The 16,753-nt window shown below is 40.4% G+C and overlaps 2 protein-coding genes across 2 annotated transcripts in view; one reads left to right on the top strand and one right to left on the bottom strand.

The window, feature by feature from the left end:
- Window positions 1-320: 320 nt before the first annotated feature.
- LOC118119191 (leucine-rich repeat-containing protein 27-like) lies at window positions 321-8,193 on the bottom strand. Its single transcript, XM_035172919.2, is given in 12 exon segments — window positions 321-546; window positions 669-789; window positions 1,375-1,460; window positions 2,021-2,126; window positions 2,590-2,730; window positions 4,408-4,597; window positions 5,473-5,625; window positions 5,939-5,997; window positions 6,326-6,456; window positions 7,526-7,647; window positions 7,650-7,809; window positions 8,015-8,193. Coding segments are annotated over 11 exon segments (1,314 nt in total). The 5' UTR covers window positions 7,738-7,809; window positions 8,015-8,193; the 3' UTR covers window positions 321-429.
- A 1,816-nt stretch (window positions 8,194-10,009) lies between these two features.
- Window positions 10,010-16,753, top strand: part of LOC118119074 (serine/threonine-protein kinase 32C) — an 88,632-nt gene continuing 81,888 nt past the window's right edge. Inside the window, exon 1 of the mRNA XM_035172756.2 lies at window positions 10,010-10,530. Coding sequence (XP_035028647.1) covers window positions 10,449-10,530 — 82 coding nt within the window. The 5' untranslated portion in view covers window positions 10,010-10,448. The remainder of the gene's footprint in view (window positions 10,531-16,753) is intronic.

Genomic DNA, 16,753 nt, shown 5'->3' with positions numbered 1-16,753 from the left:
TGATACAGATCTTATATATTTTATGCATGTTTGGAGTACTAAATGTAAATAAGGTGAAGTAAATGTAAAGACCACTGGTTTGTACAATAGTGAGTGTGACTCGAACACCAAAAAGAAGCATACTATGGGAAAATAAAAAACATGAACTCACTGATAACGTACAACTTAGTCACAGATTAAATAAGGAAGACCGTATTTATTTCATACACGTTTGGGGTTCTAAGTGTACATGAGGTGAAGGAAATGTTAATACCACTGGTTTGTATGATAGTGAGTGTCTGGCAGAATTTCAGAAGAAAAAGAGGGAAACTAAAAGGAAATTGGTCAATAGCTTTGTGATTTTTTTATTTTAAAAGGAATTAATCTCACAATGACTTGAGTATGAAATCAACACCACAACACTCAAACAGAATGGATGCACTGTCCCCGTCACTTATCAAGGAAACTAAACAATGTGTCTCCAGTGTAGATGGTGAAACATTTGTCAAGATCTTTGGCCCGATTTCTGTTCCGCTCCACCAGAAGCCGTGTCTGTATCTTTGTCAACTGTGAATAAAAAGCAGGACGAAACAATAAACAAATTCAGATCAATGTCATTGGGGTTCAATACAGATACAGATAAGACAGATGAGACAATACAGATGAGTCAGAGGAAGTATGGGTCTGACCTCCTCCAGATCTTGCTCCGCCGCTGCCATGTGCTCGCTGGCTGTGCCCATGGGATTCTTGCGTCTCTCCTGTATCTTCTCAACACGGGCACGGATCTGCCGCCCTAGCTCACGGGACGATCTGTGCACAGGTCAAAACGTCAAAGTGAGGGACTGAATATTTAGATGCCCATCTAAGTCCACTGGTATCATAGTCTTTATGGATGAAGCTGGTAAAAGAAAGTGCAGGCCTGTGACTTATTGTTGTCGACTTAGTTAAGATTTATTCTATCACTGAAAACAGAAAAGAATAAATCGTGCCTCTAAGTCTGGTTTATCTGTTTTGTACAAGACAATGTTGTTACAGAAGAACAAAGAAACTGCTGATGTTCTATGACGAGTGCACAGCCTCACTTTGTCCACTAAGTGTCTCTAGCTGTCCACCTGAATCAGCAGGGCTCCCAATTGTAAACCATGCTAAATGCAATTTGGTTGATACTTTGATGCTTTTTCAACATGTTCAGTAAGATTTTCATGAAGCAAATTGATGAGATGAATATATTTAAAAACTGTTATGCTTAATGAGCACCCCTATAAGAAAGGGTACCCAAATGAGGAGATGGAGATACAGTATATGATATATATATACTGTATGTAATACTGGTTCAGGATATTGTAGATGTTTAATGTGCTTTTAGTGTTTTGTTCCTCCAGAGTTCCTATGTACCTTCTCTCCTCACAGTCTGTGATGGACATGTAGGATGTCTGTCTCTGTGGAGCATCACTGCTGTCCCCCACACCAGCTGCTACTCCCTATAACAGATAGTGGAGTTGCTTGTTATAGTTATATAAATTTAAATTTAATATTTTTGTGTATGTACATGATGATACAACTGTGCCACCGTTGCATTGTTGCAACCCAACAGCCTCATTGTGGTCATTCACATGAATGAGGTAAGCATTTACTATATTTGTCGGTCACACTGATGTTGCTGCATGAATGCAAACATTATAAGATACTCTACAGATAAATGTATCTGAGTCAAATCATTGAAAACAATCCATCGGTCTATGTGCCTTCATGTATATGCTGCTGCTGCTGCTGCTGCTGCATTATCACAGACGCAGTGAGCTCCATCACAGGCCCTGACATCTGTTGCTGCCTTCAACAGCATCAACCACTTTGTTAAGGATCACTGACACTGAGTCCTGCCATGCTGCTCCCTGAAAACCTGTGCACGAGCATCAACATGATTCATCTTGCGCTGATTTCATACTTATAGTTTCATTCCGCTCTCCTGCGTGACCGAGGCAGTGCTGTACTGCCTCCTTGTGGTTGACAGGTGGAAACCGAGGCGATAGTCGACGCATACCTTCTGCTTCTTTTGTCGTCCATTCTTCTGCAGCATTTGCTCGGACATTTTCTTCTCCTGTGTGATCCTGGCTTGTGTTTGCCACTTCTGAAGAGCCTCTTGGCTTCTAAGAGAGACCCAGATTAAGATGCACTGTTATATAGCGATGTACATTTTCTTTTCTTTTCTTCCGCTGTATATTTTAGTTTTTATTCCATTTATATTTTGCTATATTTTTTACATTTCTTTACACTTAAGTATTGCATGTTACTTATTATTACTTACTGATGCCTATTTTTGACTCTTGTTGCTGTAATATTGCAAATTTCCCCATCGACTAATAAAGGATGATCTTATCTTATCTTATATTAAGGTAAATGGTTGCAAAATGGTCTGTAAACATTGACTATTGCTCTGGTCTTTACAAAGTGGACATGATATTGATCCCTTAGTGTTGGTCACTTGGACAAATGCCAGTTAGACACAGTATGGCTCAGCTTGGTGAAGCAACAATTCATAAGTTAAAATATAGTAGGACAGGCAATAGGGTATATTCCATACAACAATACATCAAGCAGAAATCCACTTACTTTCTTCTGTGTTCCAGAATGGCCTGTTTCTCCTTCATCTCTTTCATTGCAGCCTGTCTCCTCTCCTCTGGCCTCTTCCAGATCGGAGTGTCAAACAGGAGGAGCCCGGGAATCATGCCGGCCTTGGTTGTTGCCTTTTTTCTGACAAAATAAATTGAAACAAAACGCTTCATTTTTATTGCTCTCCCGGGCTCCGAGTCCCAGCGGAGACAGCTACGGAGATTTTGATCGCTTGGTCTCCTCTGCAGAGAAAGTCATTAAAAAGTGTTGTGCTTTCCTTTTTCCAAGGCTCCATGCTATAATACTTAGCCCTCCCTCACAACTCCACACCCTAGCAGATATCTTCTGAAAGTAATAACATTCACCTCCTCTGTCTTACTATCAGGTAGTCACCAACATTTTCACTGTACAAAATCTCTCAACAGAGGATGGATTCATTGTACGAAAACAATAGCAGAAGCAATTAGATACCATGTTGTTTTCATCTTTCTGAGGGCAGTAGAGAAGTCAGTGTTAAGGCTACTTAAAGAGTAAACAAATTATAGTACTAAGAGAAATTAGCCATAATATTATGAGAATAACTTTGTAATTTCGGGCTACGTGTCATTTTAAAGGGGGAATCAGAAAATCAGCTTGTCTCCTGTGTTAAAATGAGGTACGTGGAGCATCCTGTTTCACAAATGACAAAAATCACACCACATTGTTATAAGTATCAGGACTTTGTCTACTCTGAAGAAAGAGCCACACGGACCTGGAGGAAATTTGTCAGGTAGCGGGTGACTGTATATTGTTGGTTACATCTGTGTGATATTCAAAAGGTTGTCATAGTTTCTGAAGAAAGGAGTGGAACTCCAGCGAGGACAGTTGCTCAATATTTCCTAAATGTATTTGTTACACTCAAAATATTATGACTGTTTTCTAATTTAATTATTAACTCTTTTTTTTAGTATGGCCAGTGTAGTAACTGGCCTCGACTTTTTTGTTTAAAGAAATAGTTTAACATTCGGGTAGAGAGTGAGATAAGAAGAACAATAGTACTCTTAATGTCTAAATGTCTAAATATTAAATAAAAGTTAAAGGAAGCAGTTGGTCAGAGTAGAAACAGCAGCCTAGCAATGTACAACAGTAACAACATCTACATACCAGCAACTCTAAAGCTCACAAATAAACATGCCATATCTCCCTTGTGTAAAGATGACAATTTGCCATTTCATAAATGGTTAGGTGTAACTGTTTACCAGTTGTCAGGCAAGCAGAGGAGGCCCCATTAACTTACTGGTCCCAGCTAAGTAATACTCCAGTTCATATTTTCATATTGTACATATATGTTACTTTAATTTTTTATATATTTCATTCTACTGTACTTGCTCCTTAGTTTGTCTTATGCCCCCCCCCCCATCCCTGTTTTTCTTCTTCTTTGTTATTTACTAAACACTAAAGCAAATTCCTTTTTATGTAAAAAACTTACTTTGGAATTAATCTGATTAGGATACACAACCATGTACAATGTGGATTTTTTAATTATTTTGTATATTTATATGTTTATATATATATATAACTACTATATAGCTATATATATTTTTTCTCTTCATATAATTCATTTAATTCAATTATTGAGGTTTAGAGGGGCTGGTAGGCAGATTTTACAACCTTTAGAGAAAGCAAGCTGTTTCCCACCATTACCAGTGTTTATGCTAAACTGAGCTAACTGGTAGCTGGTAATGGTTTCAATCTGAATATCAAATCTCATGCCCCAACATGTCAGGATTTTCACTTCTCTTTACCGTCCTTTTAGCCCAACACCTTTACGTTACTTACCCTTTGATAATGGGATGAAGATGTGACTTTGGGTTTCTATCACCCTGTGCCATTGCACCCCACTCAGCTCTGTCCAGCAGGATCATCTTATCTTTTAGTTCCTTGAACTTCTGCATCTCGTCCTCGTCCTGCTCCTCCATACTGGACCCCGTCAGGTCTGACAACTGGAGCTTCTCCACCACTGGCAGCTCTACCAAAGAAACAACCACGGCAGATAGAAGTGTGATGTGAGGGCAACGCAATCTGCAGCTGCAGTGGAAGTACATGGTTAACAGTTGGCTTCCAAGAATTACTAATAGAATACAGAGTTATTTTCCAACTGCAGCTAAGATTTAACAGCATTTTAGGAGCAAATTCACAAAACCACTTATTGGCAGGCAAAATATTATTTATGAAAAACCTGTTTGGATCTTAGAGTGAGTTTGTGTTCAGCAAGTTTTCAGTGAATTAAACAGTAAGTGGCTAAATGCAACTTTTACCCTCATGTAGGATAAATAGATTCAAAATATTCCATGTCATCTCAGCTAAGAAGGCTTGATGACAATGCATTATGTAAATGAATGGTTTATCTTCAAATCTGCTACGCTTAGTGCCAATTAAACAAAAGCAGATTTCCCCCCGGTGACCAGAGGCCTGTCTTTGTTAATAGGCTTGTAGGCAGGGAGATAACGTGTGTGATTGAAGGGTTTGGCTCAGCTCATTGTGCAGCAGTAGCCTCTCCTGTGGAGGGTTGTCTTGGGGTTCTCACAGTGATTACCTCCAGACAGTGCTCAGTGACAGAGAGCTCCTGTTTAGAGCCTGTAGGTTATCGATCAATTCCATACAGCTAAAAATATTGCAGAGCTGGAACAGGGTGAGTGTGAAAAAAAAGAGAGAGTCAGCTGCGTTGCACACAACATCTCCAAGGGAACAAGAGTCACACCAGTGAAGTGGTACCAGGGCACAGATCTATTTTTGTGGCCAGCCGCCCTATCTTTGAGAAAGGAGCAGATGGCTCGGTTGCACGCGCACATGACTGGACACCTTGCTGCTGCATTGTTCAAAGTTAAGGTGACTTTGATTCACCTGGAGCGGCCTTCCTCGTGCTAACTTGACGCTCAGCCATGATGCTCCTCAGGTACTGAAGGATGCCCTGGACCCCCTGGTGCACAATGTCTCGTGGGGGGAAAGTGATCGGGCAGTTCCTCAGGTTCAGGCCTTTGAGTGTAATCACATTTCCTGGGAGAAAAGCCAATAATTAATCCTTTTTTTTCATTTTACAATTAAGATGACTCTCTTATCCAGATTATTATTATTATATGTACATTATTCCATTACCTTCATTAACTTAATGCAAGCAACAGTGCTGTAATGAGTTTAAGCTATAACAGCTATGAGGGAAGCAAATCTATTTTAAACCACATTTCCGTCACTGCTTGTAATTCATTGCAGTTTATCTAGATCTAAATTCCCTGCCAGCACTGCCTATTGAAAGTAATGAAACAGAGACAAAGCTTCTTATTTCAAAGAGCAGAGACAGAAATCAACTCACCCAACTCTGGTGGAAGTTCTGAGATAGGATTCCCTTCTAATAGCAATGTTTTCAGATACCTGCAGGAACCAAATCATAGATTATTCTACGACTGCAATGGAAATGTCTTGATGGAGACACATGTTTAGTCCTCAGCTGAACCGGGGAATGTATGCCATAAGTCATAAAGGAAACCAGACATCTTTATAATAATGTGAATCTCAATCGCCACAGCGTGGAGTCACAGATTTGGCTTTAAAAACTCTATAATAGAAGAAAAAACGAATTAAAAATCAGTTCTAAAATTTGACAAATGGGCATACTGTACTCTGTTGGTGGCCCAGGCATGGTGTGACATTTGGAATCAATCAGAGAATATTTTAAAAAGCAGTTGCATAAGTAGCCTACCTGTGCAAGCCAATTTCAGCAGGGAGCCTCACAATTAGGTTATTTCTGAGGTCCAGCCACTGCAGGCTGGGCAGGCTGGCGAACAGTGAATCTGGGATACTGCATATCTGGTTGCCTTCAAGATATAAATACTGAAGACGATACAATGCAGTTAGAATAATGCAGAAGAATACATCACACACATATATCTCATTGTTGGCCTGATATTATAGTGGATGGAATATCGATTTTTAAATTGAATTTACGTTTTCAGTCGAAACTGGTCGCAGCAAACCATTTTCAAGCCTGTTCTGCACCAAAGTACATTTCAGATCTTTTGATACCATGTGTCCAGTCATAACCTAAGGTCCTCAGTGAGGCCCTGTTCCACAGCCCTGTCTGAGGACCAAAGGTGACGCCACTCTTTAGAACTAACAAACAACTCTCCTAGGACTTCGGGTCTGAATTCACCTGAAACTTTTTACTTTAAATTATGTTTTTTTTTTTAATCTAGCTCTGATTTTACGGACTATTATAATAATTTCATAATATTTTATTTGTTTTTTCGCTTTTACTCTTTTCTAATTTGTTACTTTTGTATTCTTATATTAGTGCACTAATGTTGTCTAAAGGTGTAAGATCCTGAAATTTATTAAGTTCGTTTTCTATTATTTGCTTCGTTAAAGGGATAGTTCACCCAAATATTTTAATTCATGTATACTCTACTCACCACTATGCCAATGGAGGGGTGGGTGAAGTGTTTGACGGACATAAAACACTTTAGGAGTTTCAGGGGTAAACAGCGTTGCAGCCAAATCCAATACAATGCCTCCATACTGTTCCTGTGATGTTATCCACGTATCTGTAAGCCCACGCATTCAAATACGACTCGAAACAAGGTAATTTATACCATGTTTTTAGCCTAAATGTCCGCTGTAATCCACACTTGAAGAAGTGGTTACCGTTTACTTCAATTGTATTGGATTTGGCTGCAGTTTGTGTTTGGACTCAAACACTTCACCCACCCCTCCATCGGCATGGTGGTGGGTAGATAATAGTTAATTTTCATTTTTGGGTTAAATTTCCCCTTGAATTATTTTTTAAACTCACAAAGCAACTTGTAATTGGGTTTTTATAGATGCTAAAGTTTATTCATTCATCATTATCATTGCAGTGTGCAGCTGGATGTGTGGAGACAGACCGATGCAGGTCCAAACTGACCTTCAGTGTGCTACTTCTCAAAATCCTTTCAGGAACATGTCTCAGCTTTGTCCTGCTCAGACTCAGCATCTCTGTGGGATAATATTCATGCTGCTCCTGTGGCTCAGCATCCTCAGGCAGAGGGAGGGGGTCTGAGGTCTGATGACACCGTTCCCAAAGACAGAGCTGAGCTGCAGGTCCTGAGCCTCCTCCTCCTCCTCTGGACCAGACATTGCAGAACTGGTGTAGAGATGATACCTTGGGTCTTCAAGTCTGGGTTTCCACTGCCATGTCCCTCATCTTGTCTGAAAACAAGAAAGTTCCTTTAAGGGTCAGATTCAATGGACAGTTGTCGTGTAAACTAATCTGCAGAAAACTACTACCTGTGATTTTGACTTTCCATAAAAAGCAGGTGTTAGCCATTCACCCCCTGCTGTTATCAAACATGAGCTAACAGATACAACCACTAACCCCTGATTAAACTCCAGTTCCACCTCCGTGTTAGCTCACCTGCTCTCTGGGGGAACACACCGTTAAACCTGTGAACCACACTCGGTGTCTTTTTAAAACTAACACTGACAAGAAGAAAAACACTATTAAAAACTGCTCATGCTAAGTTGTAGCTGCACTGCGCCTCTCTCGAGTTTGACGGCGTCGCCATGGCAACGCGGCCAACACAAACTACGGCAGCTGCCCACGTGCAAACAAGACGAAGCGCATTCATGATAGACGAACTACAGATTTGATGTATTTTTGTGTAAAACGTATAAATACATATAAGTATGAGCAGATCGCAGACCAAAACTACACTGAACGGTATCAATATTCATGCTGTGCAGTGAGACCAGCGTCAGTGAGCAGGTTGAAGACAACGTGTTAAACCCTGATTTTCCTCAGTGATCCGCCACCACCCATCCATCCATCTGCTAATGAGATTGTGGAATAATTCACTGAGGTGGATGGGAGCTGCAGGATGATGGTGATCAGTGTGTCTGTGCCTCTGACAGGGACAAAGCCTCAGTCGGTTCTCAGCTATCCTGGCTTCACCTACACAGTCTGCTGCTGCTGAGTGTTGATATGCATGACAGTCTGTGATACACTGCTACGTCGACTCCAGTCACTGGCCAGCAACTGTCACACTACTCTCACGACTGTCAAGTCCGCCAGGAGGCTGAGCAAGGAGCTTCCGGTAAATACTTCCAATATAAGAGTACCTTCTGGCAGTCACACCAGAGGATGACACAACACCAGATCATCTTAAAAGGATTTAATTATTTATTTATTTATTTGTATCTGTTCCAGTAAAGTCAACTTCCTTCTACTTCCTACTTCAGTGTAATGATTAGACACCACAGCGTGAAAGCATTATTCTTTTTATTATTAATTAATTTTTTTATACTCAATCAAGCATCAGATTTTATTTGTGTAGCCCATATTCAAAAATCACAAGTTGTCTCAGAGGACTCATTCCCTTAAACACACAATCACACTCTGAAAGTAATTTTTGCATGTCCTATTGCTGTGGTTTTAATCCACGAAGCCAAAAATACATGAAAATCATGCACATCTATATTTTCCGGCGGTTGCCAAACAAAAATAGAGCTTAAGTTTGAAAGATAAGAAAATATCTGCATACCCCAAATCTTTTGTTGTTGACACAATATTATAAACATTATTTGTAATTTGTAATAAGAGTATCAGCCTCTTATCATCAGTTTTTACTGCAACTGTGTCTCGCTCCATTATTGCTGTTATTGCTATTTATTTATCTTGAAAAACGTTTTCCCTGTTTTAAATTTCTGTTTTGTGTGCAGCGCTGTTGTTGTTGTTTGTTGTCTTGTCAGATGTTGTTGCAGTTGTTTGTTGTCTTGTCAGATCTGAAATAAAGCAGTTGATCACAAGGTAATTGTTTAAAATTGTTGGGCACAAAAAAGACACACAAACTCAAACCTGTAATCAAGCTGAACTGGTCTATTCACAGACTCTGGTTTTAGGCGACGTTCTCTTTTCTTAAGCCTAATATAATAATTATTGCTGACAATTTGACTATTTGAAAGCCCTTTACTTTCACCTTAGTGCTTAACACCTCAGGCCCAATTCTGGCGCTGTATGGGTGTTTTAAGCAACTGGAGGCCTAAACTTCCTTGGGGATCAATAAAGTATCTATCTGTCCATCTTTCCATCTTTCCATCTTTCCATCGATCGATCTATCGATATATCTATCTGTCTGTCTGTCTGTCTGTCTGTCTGTCTGTCTGTCTGTCTGTCTGTCAGTCTATGTATCTATCTAGAAGACTTAAATGATTGAATCTAAATGTTGATTAATGATGTCTTATTAATTAATCTGTTCATAACTCTGTATTCACATACAGTTTGCATTTTAAATTCCCACAGTGAGTCCCCGCCACCACTGGGAGCTCGTCGCATGGGACCACAGTGCTCCTGAAACACGTCGGTGCTTTTATTTTGTAAAGCAGCCGTGTCTTCCTGCCTGCGCGTGTGCGAGTTGGAGGCGGACGCGGCTCTCGCGCTCAGCACCGACACACAAGAGTCTGTGGGTTTGGTTGGCAGCAGCAGCAGCAGCAGCTCCGGAAGACCACCGAACAACAGCAGAGTCCAGTGATGACACGAAGCTGCAGCTGTAACTCACTCAACTCTCTTTCTCCGTTCTGAACACTGCACAGGTCGCCGCCTCCTGCTCCTCTCCCTCCTCTCCCTCCCTCCCTCCCCCCCCCCCGTGCTGGTGTTTTGACAGACTTTAACTCCGAGCTGCTCAGATTCTCGTCAGAACCAAACACCGGACAAATAAAGAGGGGGAAGAAACACAACGGACTCGCTCTCGGGGGGTGAAATGTGCGGCTCGTGTCGGTGTCTTGCGAGGAGAGGGTCCGACACAGAGCTGTAGTTTCTCTTCCCAGAAGCGAGGAATGCAATCTGAGCATCAATGTTTCACTGGGGCAAGTGGAAGAAGAGGATGGGGGCCAACAGTTCTTCAAAGAGACCCGTGTTCGACGAGAAGGAAGATGGTGAGTGAGGGTGGGGAAAGCAAAAGGCGGGCCAATAATAATAACCATAAACGTAATAATAATAATGATAATAGTAACTCGTGAAGGAGTCTTAACTGTGTTGGTTGCTTTGATGAGAAGTTGTCTTTGAAGTTAGCACTAACATGTGATACCACAGCTGCTGAAGTTGTGAAAGTTTCTGCTAAATGTTGTTGACAGAGGGACACTGGTGCTGATAGGGCTCTTAGAGAAAGTGCAAGACTGTTCCTTTACATTTTACCAAGGCAGTTCTTCTGTCTTGATTGAGGGGGATTTAGTCAAAAGTGTCCAATATCCATATAATTTTCATCAATAGCAATATAACTATGGTTCAGTATATATCTATATATTGCATATGCATTGTGTAAGCAAAGTGAGGAGATATAACACATAATTGGCCTTAATGTTCCACCTCAGATATGTAAAACTAGTGCAGTAGCTGTTGTTGTAACCCTGTCTGTTTGGAATGAGCTGTTCTCTTGGTCTGTCCTAAAACAGTTCTACAATATACTGTCCTTTTTGTTGTTTGTGTGCTGGATGTTGTGTGAAGAGCTGGTCATGTGAAGTCAGGTAACTCGTGTGTTCATCCTACCTGGTTTATCTGCAATGAAGATTTTATTGCCTATTCCCCACTGACTGCTACGGAGCGCTGGCCACTTGTTTTTAAAATATTCTTATTAATACGGACATCGCACCAAACTCTGCACTTCACTTCCTTGGCCATTAACAACACTCATGCCAAGGCGTTCCACAGACAGACAGACGTGTGTGGATTTAGTAGGAAGACATTTTGCTGTTTGTCAAGTGTTAATCAATCAAAGTTGAGAATTCTGTGGTTTTAAACTCTTCTTTATGGACACAGAATGACTCAATGAACAGCAGAACATTTTACAAATCTGATGTATAGAACATTAAAGCCAATTGTGTGCATATCTCCTCACCATGCTTACACAATGCCGAGGCAATATATCAACATATATATATTGAATGTTTGTTGTATTGCTATTGATGAAAATTATATTGCAATAAATATAGTTACCGCTCTATCGCCCAGCCCTTTGTCTGAGGCAACAAGTCCAAGTTCCTACTTCTGTCAGTTTAATTATCCACAGGCGACAATGAAACTGCCATGTTACCTTAAAATTTGCATTTTCCTCACACTCACTAACGACCCAACGAACACTGACAGCATACAAAGTTTCTGCTTCAAATGAGCTTATGTGCAGATAATGTGAATATCTCTCCCTCAAAGCACAACGTGTAGCATTACCACCCAGTCACAGTCCAAAAAAGAAAAAAGAAAAAAATCTACTGCTCAAACTGTGTGAGAAAATACATTAATGCCTGAATGAACGCTTTGAAATATGGACCGTTTGAAGACAGAGACTTAATTGCACAATTAGGACCAGATTAGTGTCGTGCATGGAAGTAAGGTTAATTCATGGTATCTTGTCAGGGTATGAAGGGGAAAACGCCTCTTGGAAGTGAACCCAATAGGATCACTGAATCTGTAGTATAGACCGCATAAATCCTGTGTCGCTACTGCGCTATAGTCAGTGTGCTTGGCCAAGTTACAGGCAAAAACTTAAGTAAACGAGGTCATTTCTCTGCAGGGGCATGGTCATATGGCTTGTGTGTGTGTGTGAGAGTGTGTATGTGTGTGTGTGTGTTTAGGACACACTCCCGTATACAAGGAAAACCCAATTTAGCTCACAGCTTTTTTGTCAATAGCCTTCAAGAACTGATTCAGACAACCGTCAAGGGGAGTGGTTATTGAAGATAACAGGAGTGGTCCTACAAGCCTGAGTGGTGTGCTCTCATCCATTCATTGAGCAGTTGATCAAAGGCCACGCTGATGTACTGAGCTTGAGAGAGATGTTCTTGGCCAGAGTCCCGAGTCAGTTTCATCATCATCATCATCATCATCATCATCATCATCATCATCATGAGTATCATCTCGGTCATGATACCTGCCTTTAAACTGAGGTTGGATGTGTTCCCTGGTGCAAAGGCGCACTTGATGTAATGCTACAAGGTTGCACTCCAGAGTGCCAGGCCTTTTATGCAACATTAAAAACACTCCAGGTAGAAGGAGGGCATGTATGCATTCAACAAAGACATCTGTTAATGTCACCGTGAGCATTTGTGAGGCGCTGATTCTACAGTCTTTGTAAAGCAGCTGCCTCTCTTTCACCTTGTTCATCTTTCAAAGAGCTGATAACGGTGTGAGCGAAGCGTGCTCCACTGCGCTGTGGATGCTGACTTCGACTCTAGATGTCTCTTGCTGCCTGTCAGGTCTCTTAGAAACAGTACATCTCGGCTCCTTGGAAAACAGCATATGGCCTACACCAGGCAGTTATATCAGAGCAGCGTTTGGCTCGAGAAGCTGCAAACGTAATCAAGCGGTCAGGTTGATGTTCAAGCGTAGCTGCCAAAATAGCTTTTTTGGCAGATAGCTTGATTAGCAGGGGAAGGCTGTGGAATTGATTGAGGCGCGCGTCCTGATCATTTCGGCATTGCTTTTCTCACTGAAACTCTTTGACAACAGCATTCAAGGTGAGAAATAAATAAACAGTCAGTGGTAAATAAGTGATGTAGTAGCCGTGGCCTCTTTTTTCCCCCCTCTTTTGCTGCTACACCAGTGAACATGACTTGTTAAATGTCAGAAAGTACAGCACCCTGTGCAGCCGTTCCAAAACTTTTTGACTTGTGCCCCCTCAAAGAATTAATTGGAAATTTTGGGGAATCTGATAATTTGCTTGCCTTTAGGATACGTAAGTAAACACCAGAGGCCAGAATGAAAGATATGAAGGAAAATCTGAAAAAAGCATAATCTTGTGCAGCAGGATATGCAGGGTGACCTAATACATTTTAACAAATGTTTAACAAACACTGATATTTTTCCCTGACTCTGACATTTGGGGTCAATTAGATAATCTTAGATAATGAAAATACTATCATCATTTTTATTGATAATATATATTATGTCAATATAAAACTTGGTGAAATGACTATGGTTTGTCTATTAGTAGTTTTTGAACATTTACAGCACAATCTAATGATATCGCGATAATACTGATAACCGTGATAATTTTGGTCACTATAATCGTGATACATACATATTTGCCATGGAGTCTTGGCTGCTGGTCAGAGTAAACCATAGACTGTTTATAAAGATGGTGTCACTGAAAAAGACGCAAAAAGCAGTTTGATTGCCCTCTGGTGGCTGGCTGCACTATAGGTTGTTTACCCCGCCTCCTCCATGTTTGTGGATGGGACATGGACCAAAAGTCGAAGTGCTCATCAAAATATTTTTCTCAAAGATGGTTTCTGTCATTTTAGGTAGCTTTTATCACACGAATGTACGTTCAAGTGCTTATTTTATACAATAAGTGTAGTACGATTAGTTATTTGTGGTATAGAAACATGGTGAAATGTCATGATAGGCAGCTGAGACAGACGTGTATATTGGCTGTACTTTGATACTGCAGCTCCATTCCGTGATCGCTACTGTGCAGATGCTCGCTGCAAACAATATTATTGGCACAAGATGGCAGTGCTCACATCTAGGATATCTTAGCTTCATTTTATAGTGAGAGGAAGTGGAGATGCATCTTTAATTGCCGTCTGTGGAGTGCGTAACTTTGAGCGTCGCTGGGTATTTGTCAGTACTTTTCAAAATGTATGAACAAAATCATAAATCATTCAGTTGGTAAATTAACCACTAAAGAAAACAACCACTCATAGCAAGTGAGTAATTTGACTCTCCAAGTTCTCCACATAGTAGGAGGTGAATGGCAGAGTGTTCAGATGACTATTAGCTGGGTTCAGGGCAAAGGAGCACTTCACTCTCTCCAGGTTCTCGTGTGAACTTCGAACAACAGTAGGAACTTGTTGTGAATGTGCTACAGTATTCACGAGAGAGAGTGCTGGATGGACAACTGCCTGCTTTAATTGAGCAAGGGGGTCTACTTGTTATTTTTATCCTCTCTGCATCTGCCAATCGGCTTGTTGCTCCCTCACTCCGAGCTAAACACTCAACAAAATCACGACTGTTTGCTATACATCTTCCGCCGCAAACCAAAAACACACCTCTTCCGACTATACCTTCAATAAAAGTTTAAACTAACAATTTAGTAGCACTTAAATGGCACTTACTTATAGCACTTTGTAGTTTGGCTTTCTTGAAGAAATTGTACTTTCTTGATTCTTGTTGTTCTGGGTTTGTACCCTCATGGTTGAATGCACTTATTGTAAGTTGCTTTGGATAAAAGCGTCAGCTAAATGAATGTAATGTAAAATAAAATGTAATTTTTTGATCCAAAAGGATTTACAAAGTGGGCAAAACGTGCATGTGATTATGTATGTAGTTGATGCTGTTAATTTCACTGTTCACTGTCATTGTCGCATACATATGATCATCCAAGTTAAAGCGAAAGGACATTTACATCTGTGGACAATAAACTTCTGTTCTCTCTTTGTGTGTGCGTGTGCCTGACTGCCTGAGTGTGTGTGTGAATGCTCTTCCCAACAAAGATGAGCGTATGAGGCAGTGGAAGCTGATTTGGTTGAGGATAAAGATAGATGCAGAGGGAGAGATGGCTGATTACTTGCGCTGAATACAGAGGCGTTCACTGTCTTTCATCTCCACTCTTGGCTTCTCTCACTCTCTTTATTCATCCCCACTTCACGGCTGCCTGCAGCTACCGGGCTCTTACCACAGCGGAGGTCCACTGTAATTGGCCTTTGCAGTAACACAATAGGTGGCCTGAGTGCCGTCCTGGTCATATTGCATATCATCTGATCGCAGAGCATGGCCACAGTTCACACTGCTGAGTAGTTACAGTGTAGAAACTTTGCACTTGTAACACTTTAATCAAATGTATTGTAACAGTTCATCAATCTCAGGAATAAATATGTAATATATGGCTCAGGGGTTTAAGGGAAAAGCAGGATGTAATTTAATTATTTTCTAGAAATAAATCTTCAGGCCTCAACATGAAGTATCCTGACTATTTAAATATACTGAAAAGTTTAATTTCAAACTGTTGAAATGGCTGAAATTATAAGAGCTTGAAGTGTTTAAGTGTTGCGTAGTGAAATATAGTCAATTGAGGTGTGAGTCCCGAGTCGAGCTGAAGTGTCAGTTGAAGCTGTGAGTGATCTTCATTCAAAACTGGAAGAAACTGAAGAGCACTTGTTTAGCTCAAGTCCAAGCACTGAAAGAAGTTGAACTGTAGGTCGAGGTATACTTGGTAAGTATCAATCAAGTAGAAAAATTGTAAAAATCAGCCAGTAAATTTTAAGTACGGAAAAAACTGTTTTTACCGGGTTCTTTTTTGGTTCGCTTGATACTTGAGTTTGAATTGTTATTTGAACTTCGAGCATTAAAAGTTGATATGCAAGTTTGTGTGTAATTGCTGAAAGCAGATGAACTCTCAGTTAAAAAAGAAGAAATTAAAGCAATTTTTTTCTGTGTCTAAACTTAAGTTGTACCTTGTGATATATGCACAATGTTAATTATCACTAAGTTCTGCAAGTCTTTAATGACATTTTATGGTATCTGAGAGTAATTTGCTGTAAGTTGTCTTTTACAATTGAAGGGTGCTAATGGAAAAGTTATGCTTCACAAGCACAAAAAATAATGCTGGTTTTAATATTCATGATACAGTGGATCTGTAATGTGGCTTCAATTCACTGCCTCACATCTGCGCTGCCAATGTCCCTTCTCCAAAATGTTCTTACGAATGGGTCAGAGTTTGTGCAGGTGTGCCCATTATCAATTCAAGCTTTTTTTATAGATCCCAACTTTTGCTTTATAAATGGCGTATGCCTCTGCCAGACTCCATTTTGTGCGTACACCATTGCCATAAATGAGGCCCCTGGTGTTTACATCTGTCTCAGGTAATCCAATGAGTGGACAGCTCAAAGACACACTGAGAATACATTTTAGATCCAATCAGTTTAAAATGAGACACAATCTTGTAGTCATGTAAACACAAATGCTGGGCCACATTTAAAGTCCGAGTGATATCTCAATGTTTCCCATACATTGATTAATTTGTGGCCCCTGCTACAGCATTAACACTGACCCATAACTAATGATTTGATATATATTTTCTTCACTGTCTCAAATTAGTAAAATCTGATTTCATTGTACAGCTGCGTCCAGTACATTAATTTGCTCAGCTTCTCCTGGTCCTGC

Source organism: Hippoglossus stenolepis, chromosome 12, assembly GCF_022539355.2.
Source record: "Hippoglossus stenolepis isolate QCI-W04-F060 chromosome 12, HSTE1.2, whole genome shotgun sequence".
Taxonomy (NCBI): Eukaryota; Metazoa; Chordata; class Actinopteri; order Pleuronectiformes; family Pleuronectidae; genus Hippoglossus; species Hippoglossus stenolepis.
The sequence above is the reverse complement of the archived record's forward strand: the minus strand, read 5'-3'. Positions and strand labels throughout refer to the sequence as shown.